This window comes from Marmota flaviventris, chromosome X, assembly GCF_047511675.1.
Source record: "Marmota flaviventris isolate mMarFla1 chromosome X, mMarFla1.hap1, whole genome shotgun sequence".
NCBI lineage: Eukaryota > Metazoa > Chordata > Mammalia > Rodentia > Sciuridae > Marmota > Marmota flaviventris.
In genome coordinates this window covers 14,075,064-14,091,853 of record NC_092518.1, presented here as the reverse complement: position 1 = coordinate 14,091,853, position 16,790 = coordinate 14,075,064, and the positions used below count along the sequence as shown (strand labels likewise).

The window sequence follows — 16,790 nt, the reverse complement described above, 5'->3', positions numbered from 1 at the left end:
GTGTGATTTCCCCTCTGAAGCCCCTGTTGTCCCTGAGACCAGTAGGCCACTCTGCCTGAGTCTGACCACGACCAGCACTTTGTGGTTTCTGTTCTTTAGGCTTTAGTTTAACCAAAATTGGGTTGCTGTGTATGGCCTTATTATTTTAAATATTTGTAGAGGGGAAGTCCCTTTAATATGACTCTACTGGCCTTCCGGGGATGCTGGGCCTCAGACTTCTGTAACATCTGATCTAACTTGGTCTTTTTTCTCTGTCTTTTCCAGTGGAGGCCATAGTGGAGTTTGATTACCAGGCCCAGCACGACGATGAGCTGACGATCAGCGTGGGTGAGGTCATCACCAACATCAGGAAGGAGGATGGAGGCTGGTGGGAGGGACAGATCAACGGCAGGAGAGGTTTGTTCCCTGACAACTTTGTAAGAGTGAGTACAAAGCAAAACCCTTTTCCTGTCTCCTTTGTGGGCTCTGCTGAACAAAGGCTGTGGGGGTATTTGAGGATGAATTGCATGGGACTTTTAGGGGCTATGTTGACAGTTTGATCTCCTGGGTGATATCAAGAAGACCATGTATAGTTTTGCCCTTGATATCTGGAATATCTGTTTTGAAATGGCTTTTTTAAGGCCCAGAATTATCTCTTCCCAAACTGTGTATCAATTCTTAGAAAATGCTAGAAAAATATAAAGCTTGTTAAATTATTTATGTACTTATTTATTTGCCTTAAGAGTTTCAAAGAAGTTTTTCCATTTCCATTCCATGCAAAATGAAGGTGAAATTCAGTTTTGACCACTTACATGAAGTAGCAATCAAACTAAATACAGAATCTGAATAATGCTGTATTTTCTACCTTTATAATTATATTATCTTTTTGATAGGAGTAATATTATTTTTTTTATCCCTTATGTCCATGAGGCACTGAACAAAACCTATTTCTCCAGTAAGGTTTTGAAAATTATGTCCTTTGCCAAAGTCATCTAGCACTTACTTACAAAAGTATATCACATTATCATTAATAAACTACATATTATATAGCTGTAAATACTAGTTCAAATTGCTGGGTAAAAAAAGGGATCACCTGGAAGCTGTTCCTTATGGGAAATACTAGCTATATCTAAAAGCACCAGTACTATAAACTTCCCATCTCACATTGGAGAAGAGGAGATTGTCCTTGGTATGAAGAGCTGCATACAGAAATCCTTAGGTTCTCTTTGGCATTCTCTGTAGTACTGGGCATACCAATCAGTGTGCGTTGGCTGCTTGAGGCAGGTAATATGGGCCCATTAACAGGTGGCCCTGCTCTCAAAGGAGCCCCATGGGCCTAGTGGAAGGATTTCAGGACAAGGAGTGTTGATGAAAAATATATGATGTGCTTTGGGATTGCCAGCCCCTAGGTCCTCTACCTTGTACTGTGTTAAGTCTCAAAAATGTAGGAACCTAGCTCAGTCTTTAGGATCCTGTTTCTGGGTGTTCCTGCTAGCATTTCTTTTTTCTTTTCTTTTTGGTATACAGAAAACTGGGGGGCTTTTTGTTAGTAACATGCTGATAAACACTGCTTTCTACAATGGTAGGAGTATAGACCTCGCACCCTGTGCTTGACTCCAGCAGCTTTCTCTCTCTCTCTCTGAATTGAACCCAGGGAATTGAACCCAGGGGCACTTAACTGCTGAGCCATATTCCTTCCCAGCCTTTTTTTAAAAATATTTTTTAAATTGCCAATGGATCTTTATTTATTTATTTATATGTGGTGCTGAAGATTGAGCCCAGTGCCTCACACATGCTAGGCAAGCGCTCTACCACTGAGCCACAACCCCAGCCCCTCCAGCCTTTTTTATATTTTGGTTTTCACCAAGTTGCTTAGGGCCTCATTAAGTTGCTGAGGCTGGCTTTGAACTTGCAATCCTCCTGCCTCAGCCTCCTGAGCCGCTTTGATTACAGGTGTGCACCACCCCGCCTGGCTTCTTCCATTTTAAGAGTAGAAAAACATTTCCAGGCCACCATGAATTAACTCTGTTGATGTGGAAATGGGAAGTAAATCTTTTGCCTTTCCAAATAAAATTTTAGGAAGGGACTGTTCTTGAAGTTGAACCAATTCTTCTGTGACAAGAAGGTTTTCCTGGATAAAAGGGACAATGGTTGGAGTGAAGACAAAGGTGGAAGTAATGACAGAGGAGGACTGTAAGAAAGAGAGAAGAGGACCCTGGGAAGGAGGGAGGGCTGTCAGAAAGAGAGAGGAGAGGCCTGGGATGGAGCAGGGACTGTAGCATCAGCTCCAGTTTTGAGGGCAGGCCCTATTCTGAAAGCCTTTAACATGTCCTGTTGGCATAGTGCTCCCTCATTTCAAATCACAAATTCACAGAATCTAAGAAGGCATTGGTAAACACCTATGGATTTTTCCCTGGACTCAAGGCTATGCTACAAGGGGTTATGGAAGATGGCTGGGAAAGACAGGGCGGGAATTGCCCACAGAGAGTCTAGAAGGTGACCCTCCTCCTCATCTAGGGTCCCCTTTCTGGGGACCAAAAGACTCCTTCCCTATGAAGGAGGGTGATGTGGTCCTTTTTGCCAGGATGTCTTCCATCGCCCTGCCTGCATTGCTTTGGGCTAGGTAGGGTGGGCCCTCAGCAGTGGCTCCTGCCTCCCATGGGCTTTGGCTTAAGGGGAGCCCTGGTAGGAGATGGCAGGGAGGGAGGAGGCTAGTGAGGTCATGTATCACCACTTTGGCTGCCTGTGTCCCTTACCAGAGAGGTGGCTATTCCCATTCAGTCTATATTCCTCCATACACCTGTCCCTGCATCCTTGCAGGTCTGGTGGCTCTTTGTCCCTAACCCTTGGCTATTGCTATGGGTTTTTAAAATATCTCACCTACTTCATATGAGTCTCTTTATTAGTCCCACCTCAGATTACCCTAATTTGGGTGTGTCATTTCTTTCTGAGAGCCCAACTACTTCCCAACTACTTTGAGGATTAAATGACACAGCACTGACAATCTTTTAGTACAGTGGCAGCTACTTAGTGAGTGTGCTGCAGGTCCTATTTCGGGCCCTTTTCCCTGGGAATTGACTCTCCTGGCTCTTGACTCATCAGTTGTTGTCGAACCTTGGCTTGAGCCCTTGTGCAGTGAAGGGAACTTATGTTCTTGGGAGGTACTCACTCCATGTAGGGAAGAAAGGATGTGGCAGGAATGATTGGGGCTGCATTACTTGCGGCTGTCACATTTGGTAGAAAAAGAAACTTTGATGCTTTCAGATGGCTGAGTCCATTTTTAAGTCTTCACCCTCAGGCCTATAATTGAAAATTCAGTAGGTGGATGCAGTAGAGTTTAACAATAACCAACACTCCCATAGAGAATTCTAAAAGCATAAAAGGTGTCTTTAGTTAGTAACAATCATATTGGCATAGGTGTATAGTTTTGGAAGTGATTTATGTAGATTATATTTAAACTAAGAATAATTTGTCCCTGGATTGAATGAGGTACTTTTGTAGAATCCCTTCGTTCATTTTTATGCCTTTATCTTGGTGTTAGCACTGTTAGAGAGCCTTCCTTAAGAATTTTCTGAATTCATTTATCAGACCCTTACTCAGTGTCCTATTTGAGCATGTTCTCCCAGAGCTGGCATTTATTGTCCACCTTCACATCTGTATTGTCTTAGTCTTTCAAGACAAAAAATACCAGCTATCTTCCAGGTATTCCATATATCAGACCATCCCATTGTCACAAACGAACCTGAATCTTACCAGCTCTCACTTTGCAATCTGTTGGCCCATGTGGCCTTCTGGATTTGTCCCTCTTTTAGTTCTCATTTATTAAATGTAAATGTGGAAGAATCTTTTCAAATCCTTTCTGCACCTACTTCTTTTGGAATGTGTTTTTCTTTATCTCCTCTCTTTATTTTATTTTTTTGGAACTGGGGATTGAACTCAGGAGCACTCAACCAGTGAGCCACATCCCCAGCCCTATTTTGTATTTTATTTAGAGACAGGGTCTCACTGAGTTACTTAGGGCCTCGCTTTTGCTGAGGCTGGCTTTGAACTCGCAATCCTCCTTCCTCAGCCTCCTGAGCTGCTGAGATTACAGGTGTGTGCCACCACACCTGGCTCTCTCTTTAAATTTTTTTAAAAATTCATTTTAAGATGAAATTTACATAGAATAAAATGTATGAGTCATTAGAGTGCATGATTTTTGTTGTTGTTGTTACTGGATTGAACCTAGGGATGCTTAACCAACCACTGAACCATATCTCCAACCCTTTTTATTTCTTTATTTTGAGACAGTATGTCACTAACTTGCTTAGGGCCTTGCTAATTTGCTGAGGCTGGCCTTTTACTTGTGATCCTCCTGTCTTAGCCTCCCGAGTCACTGGGAATGATTTTTGTTTTTGTAATGAGTATGCCTCTGTAACCACTATCCAGATCAATGCTATTTCTATCCGTCCATAAAGTTCTATCATACTTTTGTCTAATCATTCATGTCTTCCTAGGTAATCAGTTATCATAGGTTAGTATTGCCTGTACTTGAATTTCACATATATGGTCTCATACAATATATGCTCTTTGTGTGTGTGTGTGTGTGTGTGTGGTTCTGGGGGATTGAACCCAGGGCATGTGGTATATCTACCAACTGAGGTATATCCTCAGCCCCCAATATGTGCTCTTCTATATATGGCATCTTTTGTACAAAAAATGTTATTGCATGCATCAGTACTTTGTTCAGTATTTTGTTCTTGTTGTAAAGTAACCCATGATAACACACTAAAATGTGTTTATCCATTTTCCTGTCAATAGGCATTTCAGTTGTTTCCAGATTGGGGATTTTATGAATAAAGGTTCTGGACATTCTTGTCTTCTTTGGGCAGAAGCACTCATTTCTCATATATATATGTGTGTGTGTGTGTGTGTGTGTGTGTGTATGAATTTTGCCCTGGGCTCAAGACTGGTAACAAACACACACACAGACACACACGTAGGAGTGCATTTGCTGGCCTTGTTCTCAACCAGTAGGTTTTTCTCTGTGTAAAGCTGTGGTCTCTATGAAGGGAAGGTGTCACACTTATACTTTGAGCCTCATGTGCCTCACATGAGCTGACTAAACTAATCTTTCTGTCTTAGTGTAGCTGCCCTAGGAGTATGACTGGTGAGAGCTCTAAAGCACAGAACTCAGTCTCCCAGAGATGATTCCACTGTTAGGCCCAGAAACCATCAAACTCTAATTCTTACATTATTAAACACATGCACATAGAGAGCATGTGTCTACATTTTGCTGAACTCATTTAATGAGGGAACTAGCAGAATAACATACCCTCAGTGAGGATATGAGGAACTGATTAAAAAGTCAGTGGAAAAGAGATGTTCAAATAAGATTGTAAAGTTCGATTCAAAATTGGTTCATGTCTTAGAGGACAATAAAATTCTAGCCTTTGGGGTTATCATCTCTACAAAAGGAAAAAAAGGAAGCAGCATATTGTACCATATTTCTATGTGTTCCTCTTTTACAGGGTTGTAAAATGTCATAATAAAGTGTCAGTTAAATTGTTACTTTTCCAGAAATGCAGATGACCCTCTTGGGGGGCTTATTATAAAGTGCATTTAAAGGTCACAAGATCATCTTTTTTTGCCTGATTTCCAACTTTTGGATGTTTTTTCCTGAATTGACCATGAATTGATCATAATACGTACAATAGTATGAAAGACTAGGATGAATTCTCAAAGATTTATAGTTGAGAAAAAAAATGGCTGCCCTTCTGGGACCTCAAACTGCCACATAAAACAGAAAGACAGTCACCTACTATAGGCAGATGTGGGCTCTGTCTTTGGATTTAATTACCAGTGTCTTCCTTCTTAAACCTAACTCTCAGATCCAGATGGTGTGCTTTAGTCATGCAAAGGATTGATAAACAGCTCTTTTCTGGGTTCCTCTGAAATGGATCTACAAATATACTTTTTAATTAATTATTTATTTATTTAGTACTGGAGATTGAACCCAAGGCCTCATGCATGCTAGGCAAGTGTTCTACCACTGAGCTCTACCCCAGCCCCCTTTCCCCCTAACAGATACTCATTTTTAAATGGTTAGCAAAGTGAATTTTAAAAAGAAAGGCCTTCACACCATGGCTTGAGCTGACATGCAGGTGTCTGCCTGCTCTTGGAGGGGACATTTGGTAAAGTGCAGCAAGACCCAGGCCCTTGACATTTTGTAGCTCACAAATAGACCTGTAGAAAGCAGAAAGCAGGAAGCTGCGGTAGGGGTTAAAAGAATTTGCTTGCTGATCTTTAAACTTATCTGATACTGTCTGTGAGGAAGTGAGCTGTTTTCTCGGGCGTTTCTATATGTGTTAGGTAGAAGTATGTTTGACACGCTGCCTGCCTGCCCCATGGCTGAATGTGGGAGTCACTTGGAGCTCACATCCTATGTGAGCAAAATGTGACATTTTTCAACTTGCTTTGCCCTTGCCTCAGCTCTCATTTGTTGGATGTTTTAGAAAGACTCTGGCATACTGAGAGGCTTTTAAAAAAAATCAGATTATTTATTTATTCTAATTTGTTAATATATAACGGCAGAATACAATTCATTTCATAGTACACATATACAGCCCAATTTTTCATGTCTCTGGTTTTATACAAAGTAGAATCACACCATTTGTGTCTTCATACATGTACTTAGGGTAATGATTTCCATCTCATTCCATGGTATTACCTACCCCCACACCCCCACCCTTCTCCTCCTTCCACTTTGCCCTATCTAAAGTTTACTCAGAGCCTTTTCTTGGTAATTATGTAGAGTGGTTGGAATACAGTTTTTTTTTTTTTTAATCAGTGAGGCGAAAGGCCTGTATTTTGCATACTCGCACCCCTCCTAGAGAAAGCTCACAGTTACACTGTTGTTCTTGACTTAGGAAAGAATTACAAATTGACTACAACTAAATGGTGTAAAGTAGAGGTTTCCAGGTTGCTGTTCTATATTTAAAGACCCTAACATGGATCTCTTTGATTAAATTTCACTTTTCATTCAACTTTTCACCCAGAGGCCATTAATTTTGTGAATTATATTGATGATTAGTTTTCAGGATACTTGGCACTCTTAAGAAGGGAGCAGAAATTTTTGCAGGTGCATTTTGTGCTGTGCAGAGCCTCTTCTTGCTCACAACATTACTGGGGATGTGCTTGGATGTGTGGGGGTCGGCTCTACTCAGGGAGTGAGTTGGGTGTCTGCTTTGTGCTAGGCACCGGAGGATATAAACACAAAGGAGACACATTGAAAGGAATATCACATTGTCACAAATCTAACTTCTCCCACAGGATGAGTTTTAATGCCTGTGACCTGGCCTTGGGTCATTAGAGCGTGTGTTAGATATTATTCTGAAAAGCTGTTCAACAAAGGTGTTCCTGATTAAAATGCCACTTGAGAAGTTTCTGAGTGGATTCATCAGGCAACTGTTAGAACGTGCTAAATGAACCCATAGTTAGATTTTCTGGCCCTGATTGCTGGGTTACTCTATGGAATAATAATGGCTGCATTCTATTCAAGGCCTACTGGCAGCCTGGCTCTGTGTGTATAATCAACCTGTGTCTGTCTGTGTACAATGACCAAAATTTATTGAGCACTTACTGCATGCCAGGCAGGAAGGAGGCTAAGCCCTTCCTGTGTTTTGTTTCATTAAATCCTATACCTCCCTGTGACATAGATACAATTTTTATGATGTTTATTTTTCAGAACAGATGACAGATGCTTATCGAGGTTAAAAGACTCATCCACAGTCACACAAGCTAGTGCTCTCTCAGCAGAGAGAGCACTGTAATCCAGGCAGGCTGGCTCTAGTCCCGTAGCTCTAGCAGGCAGCATTATCTGGGTGCCTGAATTGTCCCTATGGCATTAAGCCAGTCACCATCATAGCCTACTGTATTATGCCTCCCCCAAGTATCCTCTCAGGTGGAGTCAAGATTATTGACTTATTTACTGAATTTTAGAGAATTATCTTCACAAGTTGGCTATTTTAACCCAAAAGATCAGCCTTTGCCTGGATTTATGGGCTTATACTATTTTTCTACAAATTCTGAAAGTAGGACAATTAGGAGAAATATTTCATTTTTATTAATTTATAAGCAAACATGTCATTTTACAGTGTTTAGGATATATTCTTCAGGAGTGTCTTTTCTATTAGTGGTAAATAATCTAGATGTGCAACTATTGATTATTCCCTTGCCATAGGGCCCTTGAAAGTAAACAATTCCAGCTCAAATTATTGTTTCAACTTTAAACATACAGTTTATTTTCAGAAAAAAAGTCCAAACACCAACAGGATAGACATTATTGTGAGAAATGTTACTCCAAGTAGGATCTAGAGTAATTAAGGACAAGTGTGTGACCTGTAAGAGCCCGCATCATTTGGCGGATTCCTCAGGCTTTGTAACTGTTACAGTGCAGGAAGGTGGGGGTGTGTGTCTTGTGACTCAGGGAGAGCTGTGACCTCAGTGAATTTTAGTCCCCTGACCAAGTTGATTGTGGTGATTATGCATAATGGAATCTTATTTTTCTTAATGACAAGATTATCAAATCTTAGCTTAGAAAGGGACTTTGAGATCATGTGTTTTAACCCCCAGCTTTCTAAAGATTGAAATCCAAACCATCTAGGACATTGTTGTGATCATTACTAGATATTTAAACTTGTAAAGTGTAGGTTTCCCACAGAGGACTCCAGCTAGTGGGTCTCCGAAGTGTCCCTGCTTGGATGCAGACAGGAGTTTGGATAAGGCCTTAGGATATTTTTAAAAGCTCAGGCAATTTTGTTGCTTGCTAAAGCTTGGACATTCATTTTGTACAAGGCACCAACAGGGCAGCATCATCATTTATATCTAATATCTTTTTCTCAACAACATGGATTGGTAGCCAGTGACCTAGATTTGAAAATATTATGATATTATTTCTCAAGCGGCTTTGTGTATAAAGTGGCTATATAAGTGAATATATAAGGAAACATAATAATGCTGGAAATTGTAAAAAGAAATCTACAAATACACAAAGAATGTAGTAATTTATAAATAATGCTCAATTTAAGTCCAATAGAATGAATACATTCTAATTGCAGAATCGCTGAACTATATAGTCAACTCTGTTCTACTCCCTACCCAGTGGTAGTGAGGTGTACAAAATTTCTAGGAATGGTTCTCAAGGTTCCACTCCCAAATCTTCACAACCTGTAATTGTGAAGAATTGTCACTCCAGTGATTGTGTTATATGCCACAGCTAACCTTAAAAAAGGGAGGTGATCCAGGTAAGCCTAATTTATTAGAGGAGCCCATTAAGACTAGACAGCTTCCTCTTCCTAGTGGTAGAAGAAGGAGATTTGCTTCCTGCTTTGAAGGAGGGGTCATTTGAGAAGGAATATGGGAAACCTACAACCTATAGGAACAAAGAACAGATCTTGCCTGGCAGCAGGAAAGAAATGGAGACCTCAGACCTACATTCAGAAGGAACTGGATTCTGCCAAAAACCTGAATGAGCCTAGCCTGAAAGTGGATTATTCTCTCAAATCTTCAGGTGAAATTCCAACCTGGCCCACATCTTGATATTGGCCTTGTGAGACTCTGGGTGATCAAAGAACCCAGCTGAACCTACCAGGATTTCTGACCTACAGAACTTAGAGATAATAAATGGGTGTTGTTTTAAGCTATTTAAGTGCATGGTTTAAAATACAGATAGGAAATTGCTTGGGTTGCAGCTTTTCTTCCCTGTTGGTAGGTCAGTGGAGACTAAGGAGGGAATCTGGACTTCTGTACTTCACTTGGTGGCACCAGGCAATCCATGACCACTCTCTCCTCATCTGCTGGTGGGTTGGGACTCTAGACTTCTCACCTCTGCCACCTCCATGAGCAATATTAGGTAATATACCCCTGGCCTTCTGCACTAGAGAGTGTGAGATCTTGGACAGAAGGGAGCTGCAGAAAGGGATTCATTAAACCTGCATAAAGAAGTTCTGGGCAAAATCCTAACCCACCCACACATGAATCTGACTAGAATTAACATGCCAAAAGGCTTAAGAATAGAAACTTAAGTGTGGAATAGTAACCAGGTTTTCAGAATGACCTCTAATAACACAAATGAAGCAGACCAGAATAGCACTATATGGGTTCTGGCTACTAAACTGTCATTGGAACCACAGTCCACAAAATAGCCCAGACCTACATGCTTAATCTGGAGAGGGTCCTGTCTGCTAAAGTTTAAATAGGGTCCAGAGTCTTGTAACAAAATAGCCCAAATGCTCAGGATACAATAAAAGAATCTCTTGTGATAACAAGGATTAACAAAATCACCACTTAAATGAGAACAGGCAATCCACAGGTACTGACACTGAGAAGACTCCTATGTTGGAATTATCTGACAAAGATTTTATGTTTTAATAATCAATTATAAACACTCTTCAAACAAATGAAAAATTAGAAAATCTCAGCAAATACATAGAGCCCATAGCTAGAAATTATAGAAATAAAAAATAAACAAATTAAAAAGCTTAAAAAGACCTTATTGGATGAGTTCAATAATAGATTATATATGATACAGGAAAAAATTAGTAAAATTGAAAATGGATTAGTAAAATTCATTCAATCTGAAGTACAGAAAGTACTCTGAAAAAAATGAATAGAGCCTTAGATAACCTGTGGGACAGTGACATAAGATTTAACATTTGTGTCATCAGATTTCAGAAAGATAAAAGTATGGGAATTAAAAGTTCAAATAAATAATGGCTGTTTGAGTTCTTTAAAATGAAACACCAAAACAGCAAATAACCCAATCAATAAATGGGCCAAGGACCTGAACAGACACTTCTCAGAAGATGATATATAATCAATTAACAAATAAATGAAAAAATGTTTATCAACACTAGCAATTAGAGAAATGCAAATCAAAACCACTCTAAGATTTCATCTCATTCCAGTCAGAATGGCAGCTATTATGCATACAAACAACAATAAGTGTTGGTGAGGATGTGGGGGAAAAGGTACACTGCTGGTGGGACTGCAAATTGGTGCAGCCAATATGGAAAGCACTATGGAGATTTCTTGGAGAATTTGGAATGGAGCCACCATTTGACCTAGCTATCCCTCTCCTCGGTCTATACCCAAAGGACTTAAAAACAGCATACTACAGGGACACAGCCACATTAATGTCTATAGCAGCACAATTCACAATTGCTAGACTGTGGAGCCAACCTAGATGCCTTTCAATAGATGAATAGATAAAAATGTGGCATATATACACAATGGAATATTACTCAGCAATAAAAAAGAATAAAATCATGGCATTTGCAGGTAAATGGATGGAGTTAGAGAACATAATGCTAAGTGAAGTCAGCCAATCCCAAAAAACCAAATGCTGAATGTTTTCTTTGATATAAGGAGGCTGCTGCTTAGTGAATAGGGAGAGGGAGCATGGGAGTAATAGATGAACTCTAGATAGGGTAGAGGGGTTGGAGGGGAAGGGAGGAGGCATGGGATTATAAATGATGGTGGAATGTGATGATCATTATTATCCAAAGTACATGTATAAAGACACAAATTGGTGTGAATATATACTTTGTATACAACCAGAGATATGTGCTCTATATGTGTAATAAGAATTGTAATGCATTCCGCTGTCATATATAAATAAATTTAAAAAAAAAAGAAAGTGGCGGCAAGCGATCTTAATAACTAACAGGCAGAAATATCACAAATGCTCAAATGAGACAATTATTAAATGCATTTTGAAATGACACTGTGATGAAATATTGCACAGCCATTAAAATTAGTTTATTTTTTTAAAAAAATAAATAAATAAAGGCTGAAACTCCGCAAATTCGGTAAAAGGCATAGACTTTCAGAATCAAGAAGCAGAGCAAAACCTAAATAGGATAAACTGCAAGAAATCTATATCAAGACATATCATAATCAGACTTTGAGAACCTAAAGACAAATCATCAAGATAGAAACAATTCATGACCTATAGGGGAAGAATGATTTCAAATGATAGTAGATTTCTCATATGAAATTGTGGAGCCCAGAAAGAAGTACAAAACATTTTCAAGTTTTGAAAGAAAAAGAATGGTTTACTCCAAATTGTTCAGGAATGAAGAGAAAATAAAAATATTCTCAAATGGAGAAAAACTAAGAGAATTTACCAGTGGTAGACCTACTGTTAAGTAATGGCTTAAAAAATATTCTCTAAACACAAAGGAAATGTAACAGGAGACTTGGAACTTAAGAAACAACAGTGCATAGGTAAAAATAGGGGTATATATAATAGGCCATCTGTCTCCTCATTACTTTAAAAAAAATCATGTTTTATGGTTGAGGTAGACCTCAGAATGGAGGAATGATCTTGAATCAATAATCTAAGCTCATACTCCGAGAAACTAGAAAAAAGAAAACAAATCCAAAACAAGCAGAAAAATGGAAGTAATGATGTCAAGAGCAGAACAATCATTATTGAAGTTGAAAAGAGAAAAACAACAGTGAAAATGCTGGTTCTTCAAAAAGATCAATAAGATGGATAAGCCTTTAAGAAGACTGATGAAGATAAAAAAGAAGATACAGATTATAATATCAGGAATGAAACAGGTGATATCACCACAGATCCTATAGCTATTAAAAGGATAATAAGAGAATAATAATACAAATAATTATATGCATGTATATTTGACAATTTAGATAAAATGGGTCAATTACTCAAAAATAATAAACTACCAAAACTTATCCAAGATGAAAATAGATAATAGTACAATGACTACTACAGAAACTGAATTCAAAATTAAAAAGTTCACAATAGGAAAGTTTCAGGTTCAGAAGGTTTCACTGGAGATTTCTACCAGATGTTTAAAGAAGAATTAATATTAATTCTACATAGTATGAATAGAATAAGAGGGAATAACCCCCCCAAAATTATTATATGAAGACAGTCTAAGCTTGATACCAAAACAACAGACAGTCCAAAAAGAAAACTATAGACCAATGTCCCTCGAGAACATAGGGACAAAAACCCCTCAAAAAAGTATTACCCAAACAAATCTAGCAACATATAAAATTAATACTGTATTGTGACCAAGTGTATGCAAGACTGTTTCAGTGAGAGAGAGAGAGAGAGAGAGAGAATTTTTTAATATTTATTTTTTAGTTTTTGGCGGACACAACATCTTTGTATGTGGTGCTGAGGATCAAACCTAGGCCGCACTCATGCCAGGTGAGCGCGCTACCGCTTGAGCCACATCCCCAGCCCCTATTTTTTTTTTTTTTTAAATGCCATTGGATCTCAACTTGACTACAAATGAATATCACCCAAGGAGTTTTAAAAATTCTCAACACTCATTTGCAACATGGATGGAACTGAAGATCATTGTATTAAGTAAAATAAACCAGGCAGTACTTCATGATCTCACTTAAATGTGGAATCTAAACAACTTAATCTCCTAGAAGTTGACAATAGAATAATTTGTGGTTCCCAAAGTTGGGGAGAGAAGTAGTAAGGAATGGGGAAAGGTTGCTCATGGGGACAAGGTTAGAGTTAGGAGCAAGACATTCTGGTGCTCTTGCATAGCAAGGTGACTATAGATAATAATATACTGTACATCTCAAAAAACTAAAGGAGGAGCTGAGGTTGTGGCTCAGTGTAGAGTGATTGCCTAGCATGTGTGAGGTACTAGGTTTTGTTTTCAGCACTGCATATAAAATCAATAAAATAAAGGCCCACCAACAACTAAAGAAAAACAAAATAAAATAAAAATTGAAAATCCTAATGCATAGGTTGCTTCCAAGACCCATCAGTATCTGGTTATGAGTTCCACTATTAGTATCTTTTAAGATTCTTAACTCTTGTCCTTATTGTTTTCCATTAAATAAAAAGAAAAAAAAAAACCTCACCACTTTCCTGTACACTACACTTCTCCAGCCTGTCATGGGTAATGCATATTGCAGTTATCTCTCAGGATGGTCACATTCTGTTATTATGCTGTGATGGTTGCAACTGGATTTAGGGAGGTCCCCTTCCCTGCACTGAGCAGGTCCCAGGAGGCATTACCTACTGTCCTTGGTTGGCTTGGAGACTAGCAAGGCCAGTGATAGACGTCGAGTTGGGAGGAGAAGGGTGGAGGAAGGAAGGGGGATTCTGGTGCGGAGAGAGGAGATGTGAGCCTCAGAAACCATGTTGTTGAAAAGGCCCATATAGGGCCTCTCACAGGACCTGGTTTCCTGGGACAAACATGTTTGAAGGGGAAAAGACAGTGGAAGGGGATATGACTATTGGGAGCAGGGAAGTCAGGAAAGACCTCACTAAACAGTGACTTAAAACTTGAAGTGAGGGAGAGAACCTTTTAGGCAGAGAAGAGAGCATGTGCAAAGACCCAGAGGAAAGAGTCTCTGGTATGTTGAAGGTACAACAGAGACCAGTGCCCCACTAAAGGGGGGAAATCCAGGGGTGAGTGGCAGCAGATGGGTTTAGAAGTCACAGGATTTCAGACAGGGCCACTGTGAGCGAGGAGTTGTGACTGAGTGAGATGGGAAGTAATTAGGGCAGTTCCAGCAGAGGAGTGATGTGACAGGGATGTTTTAACAGGTTCCCTCAGGCTGCTATGTTGAAAACAGATTGCAAGGGGTAAGGGTGGAAGCAGGAAGAACATTTTGGAGGCCATTTGCAGGAATCTAGGGAAACCAGGAAAAGGCAGTGGGAACAGTGAGAAGTGGTCAGATTCTGGATATTTCTGAAAGTAGAGCCAAAAGGATTTGCTGCTAAGACTGGATGTGTGGCAAGAGAGGGAGGAGGGAAGGACACCTCTCAGTTTTTTTTTTTTTTTTTTGTGTGTGTGTGTGTTCTGAACTCTGGAATGTGGGTTGAGGATGTGGGTCAGGAGTTCAGGGGCCTGGTACAGGCTAGAGATAGAAATTTGCACAGCAGCCAGGCATGGTGGTACACATCTGTAATCCCAGTGGCTTGGGAGGCTGAAGCAGGAGGATCACGAGTTCAAAGCCAGCCTCAGCAACTTAGCAAGGCCCTAAGCAACTTGGCGAGAACCTGTCTCAAAAATATAAAAAAATAAAAGGGCTGACTGGAGATGTGACTCAGTGGTTAAGCCCCCCTGGGTTCAATCCCTGGTACCAAAAAAAAAAAAAAAAAAAAAGAAAGAAATTTGCATAGCACTTGGCTATTAGCAGGCACCTAACAAGGCTAGGATGGCTGCTTTTCTTACCTGTCACCCCATGATGTCAGATCCTATATGTAGAGCAACTTAGAATAATATTTGGAGTATATGAATCAGTCAACAAATATTAGCTACTAATATAAATATTAAGCCACACTGAGATGCTGTAAAAACTCCTGGTGTTTGGGTACTCTTAGATGGAGAAGCTGCGATGGAATTAGGAGTACAGAAGGATTGGGGGGGGGGGATAATGAGGGGCAGACAGAGCCTCAGTCTGCATTACCCATCAGTCCCCAGCCAGCTCACCAAGGAGCTGCTGAGCATAGATTGCCCTGTAGAAGAAAAGGGGAGATATTGATCAAAGGGTACAAGATAAGATGAGTAAGTTCTGGGGACCTGATACACAGCATGAGAACTCTGGTTAGTAATAATGCATTGTATAGCATTTGAAATTTGCTTCATAGACTCAAGTGTTTGTGCAACAAAGAAGAAAACTTTGGCTGGATGTGGTGGTGCACTCTTAACCCCACTGCTCAGGAGACTGAAGCAGGAGGATGGCAAGTTCGAGGCCAGCCTCAGCAACTTAGGGTGACCTTGCCACAAAATAAAAAGTGAAAAAGGCTGGGGATCTAACTCAGTGGTAGAGTGCTGTGGGAGTCAATCCCCAACACTCACACACACACACACACACACACACACACACACACACACCTTTATGAGGTGGTGGATATGTTAATTAGCTTGATGGTAGTAAATATTTCACAATGTATATTAAACTATAACACTATACACCTTATGTAAATACAGTTTTATCTGTCAATCACACCTCAATAAAGCTGGAAAAAGAACAGGCAGAAGTGGCCAGACCCTAACACCCCTGCTGCCTGGGAAGGGCAGGCCTCAGCTAGAAAGAAAGCCAAGGCCTATGCCAAAGGTACAAGTTCATCCTTGCGGGGCCTTCTGGGCAGGATGCCTCTAGGGCTGCTTAGGAGACATTTGGTTTCACTTTAGTTTCTTAAATCACAAGGTGATTTGAAATAATGTCCCCCCACACCCACCCAAGTCTCTGGGATATATTTCATCATGTTTGTGTTAGAAAGATGGGATAAAAATCCTAAGGGAAATGCAAAGAGAGCTAAGCTAAAAATGTAAATGTCTGTTTAATGTATAGTCACAACATACTGTAGCATCACACGCACAGGCACACAAGCGTGTGCACCATCTTAATTATTTGTGGAAAGAGGTGCATGAAGTCAGCTTGTTTTCATTCTTAGCTGCCTATTTTGCTTGTCAAGAAGGAATGAACGTTTCATTTATTTACATACTTTCTCTGGGACCACCAGGTTTTTCTCACAAAGAGATGCTATGTGTTTGGGAGCCTGGGTGCAAAACAAAATGGGCTTGCCTGAGTTTGTAAGCCGAGAAGTTATCCGAGCCAAACCACATCCTGCCCTGGGTTTCTGGAGGCAGGTGGTCCCATATGGAGACTCGGAGCCTGAGCAACCGTGTGAACCCTGATTTTCTCAAAGCTCCAGAGTTGTGCTCAGTGTGTGGGGACACCCTGGCGACTATATCCTCTTAACACCAAGATTTTCTTCCAAGAAGGCCACCCAGCTCACTGGTCCCAATGAAGGC

General features: G+C 40.1%; 1 protein-coding gene across 6 annotated transcripts in view; it reads left to right on the top strand.

Moving 5' to 3' along the window:
• Positions 1-16,790, top strand: part of Sh3kbp1 (SH3 domain containing kinase binding protein 1) — a 331,887-nt gene that overhangs the window by 53,343 nt on the left and 261,754 nt on the right. For 5 of the 6 annotated variants that reach the window (XM_071606251.1, XM_071606250.1, XM_071606248.1 and 2 more), the window contains one exon: positions 265-422. In XM_071606251.1, the coding sequence (XP_071462352.1) occupies positions 265-422 (158 nt within the window). Of the gene's footprint in view, positions 1-264; positions 423-16,790 lie in introns of those variants that run through there. The other variant, XM_071606254.1, reaches the window with a different exon arrangement.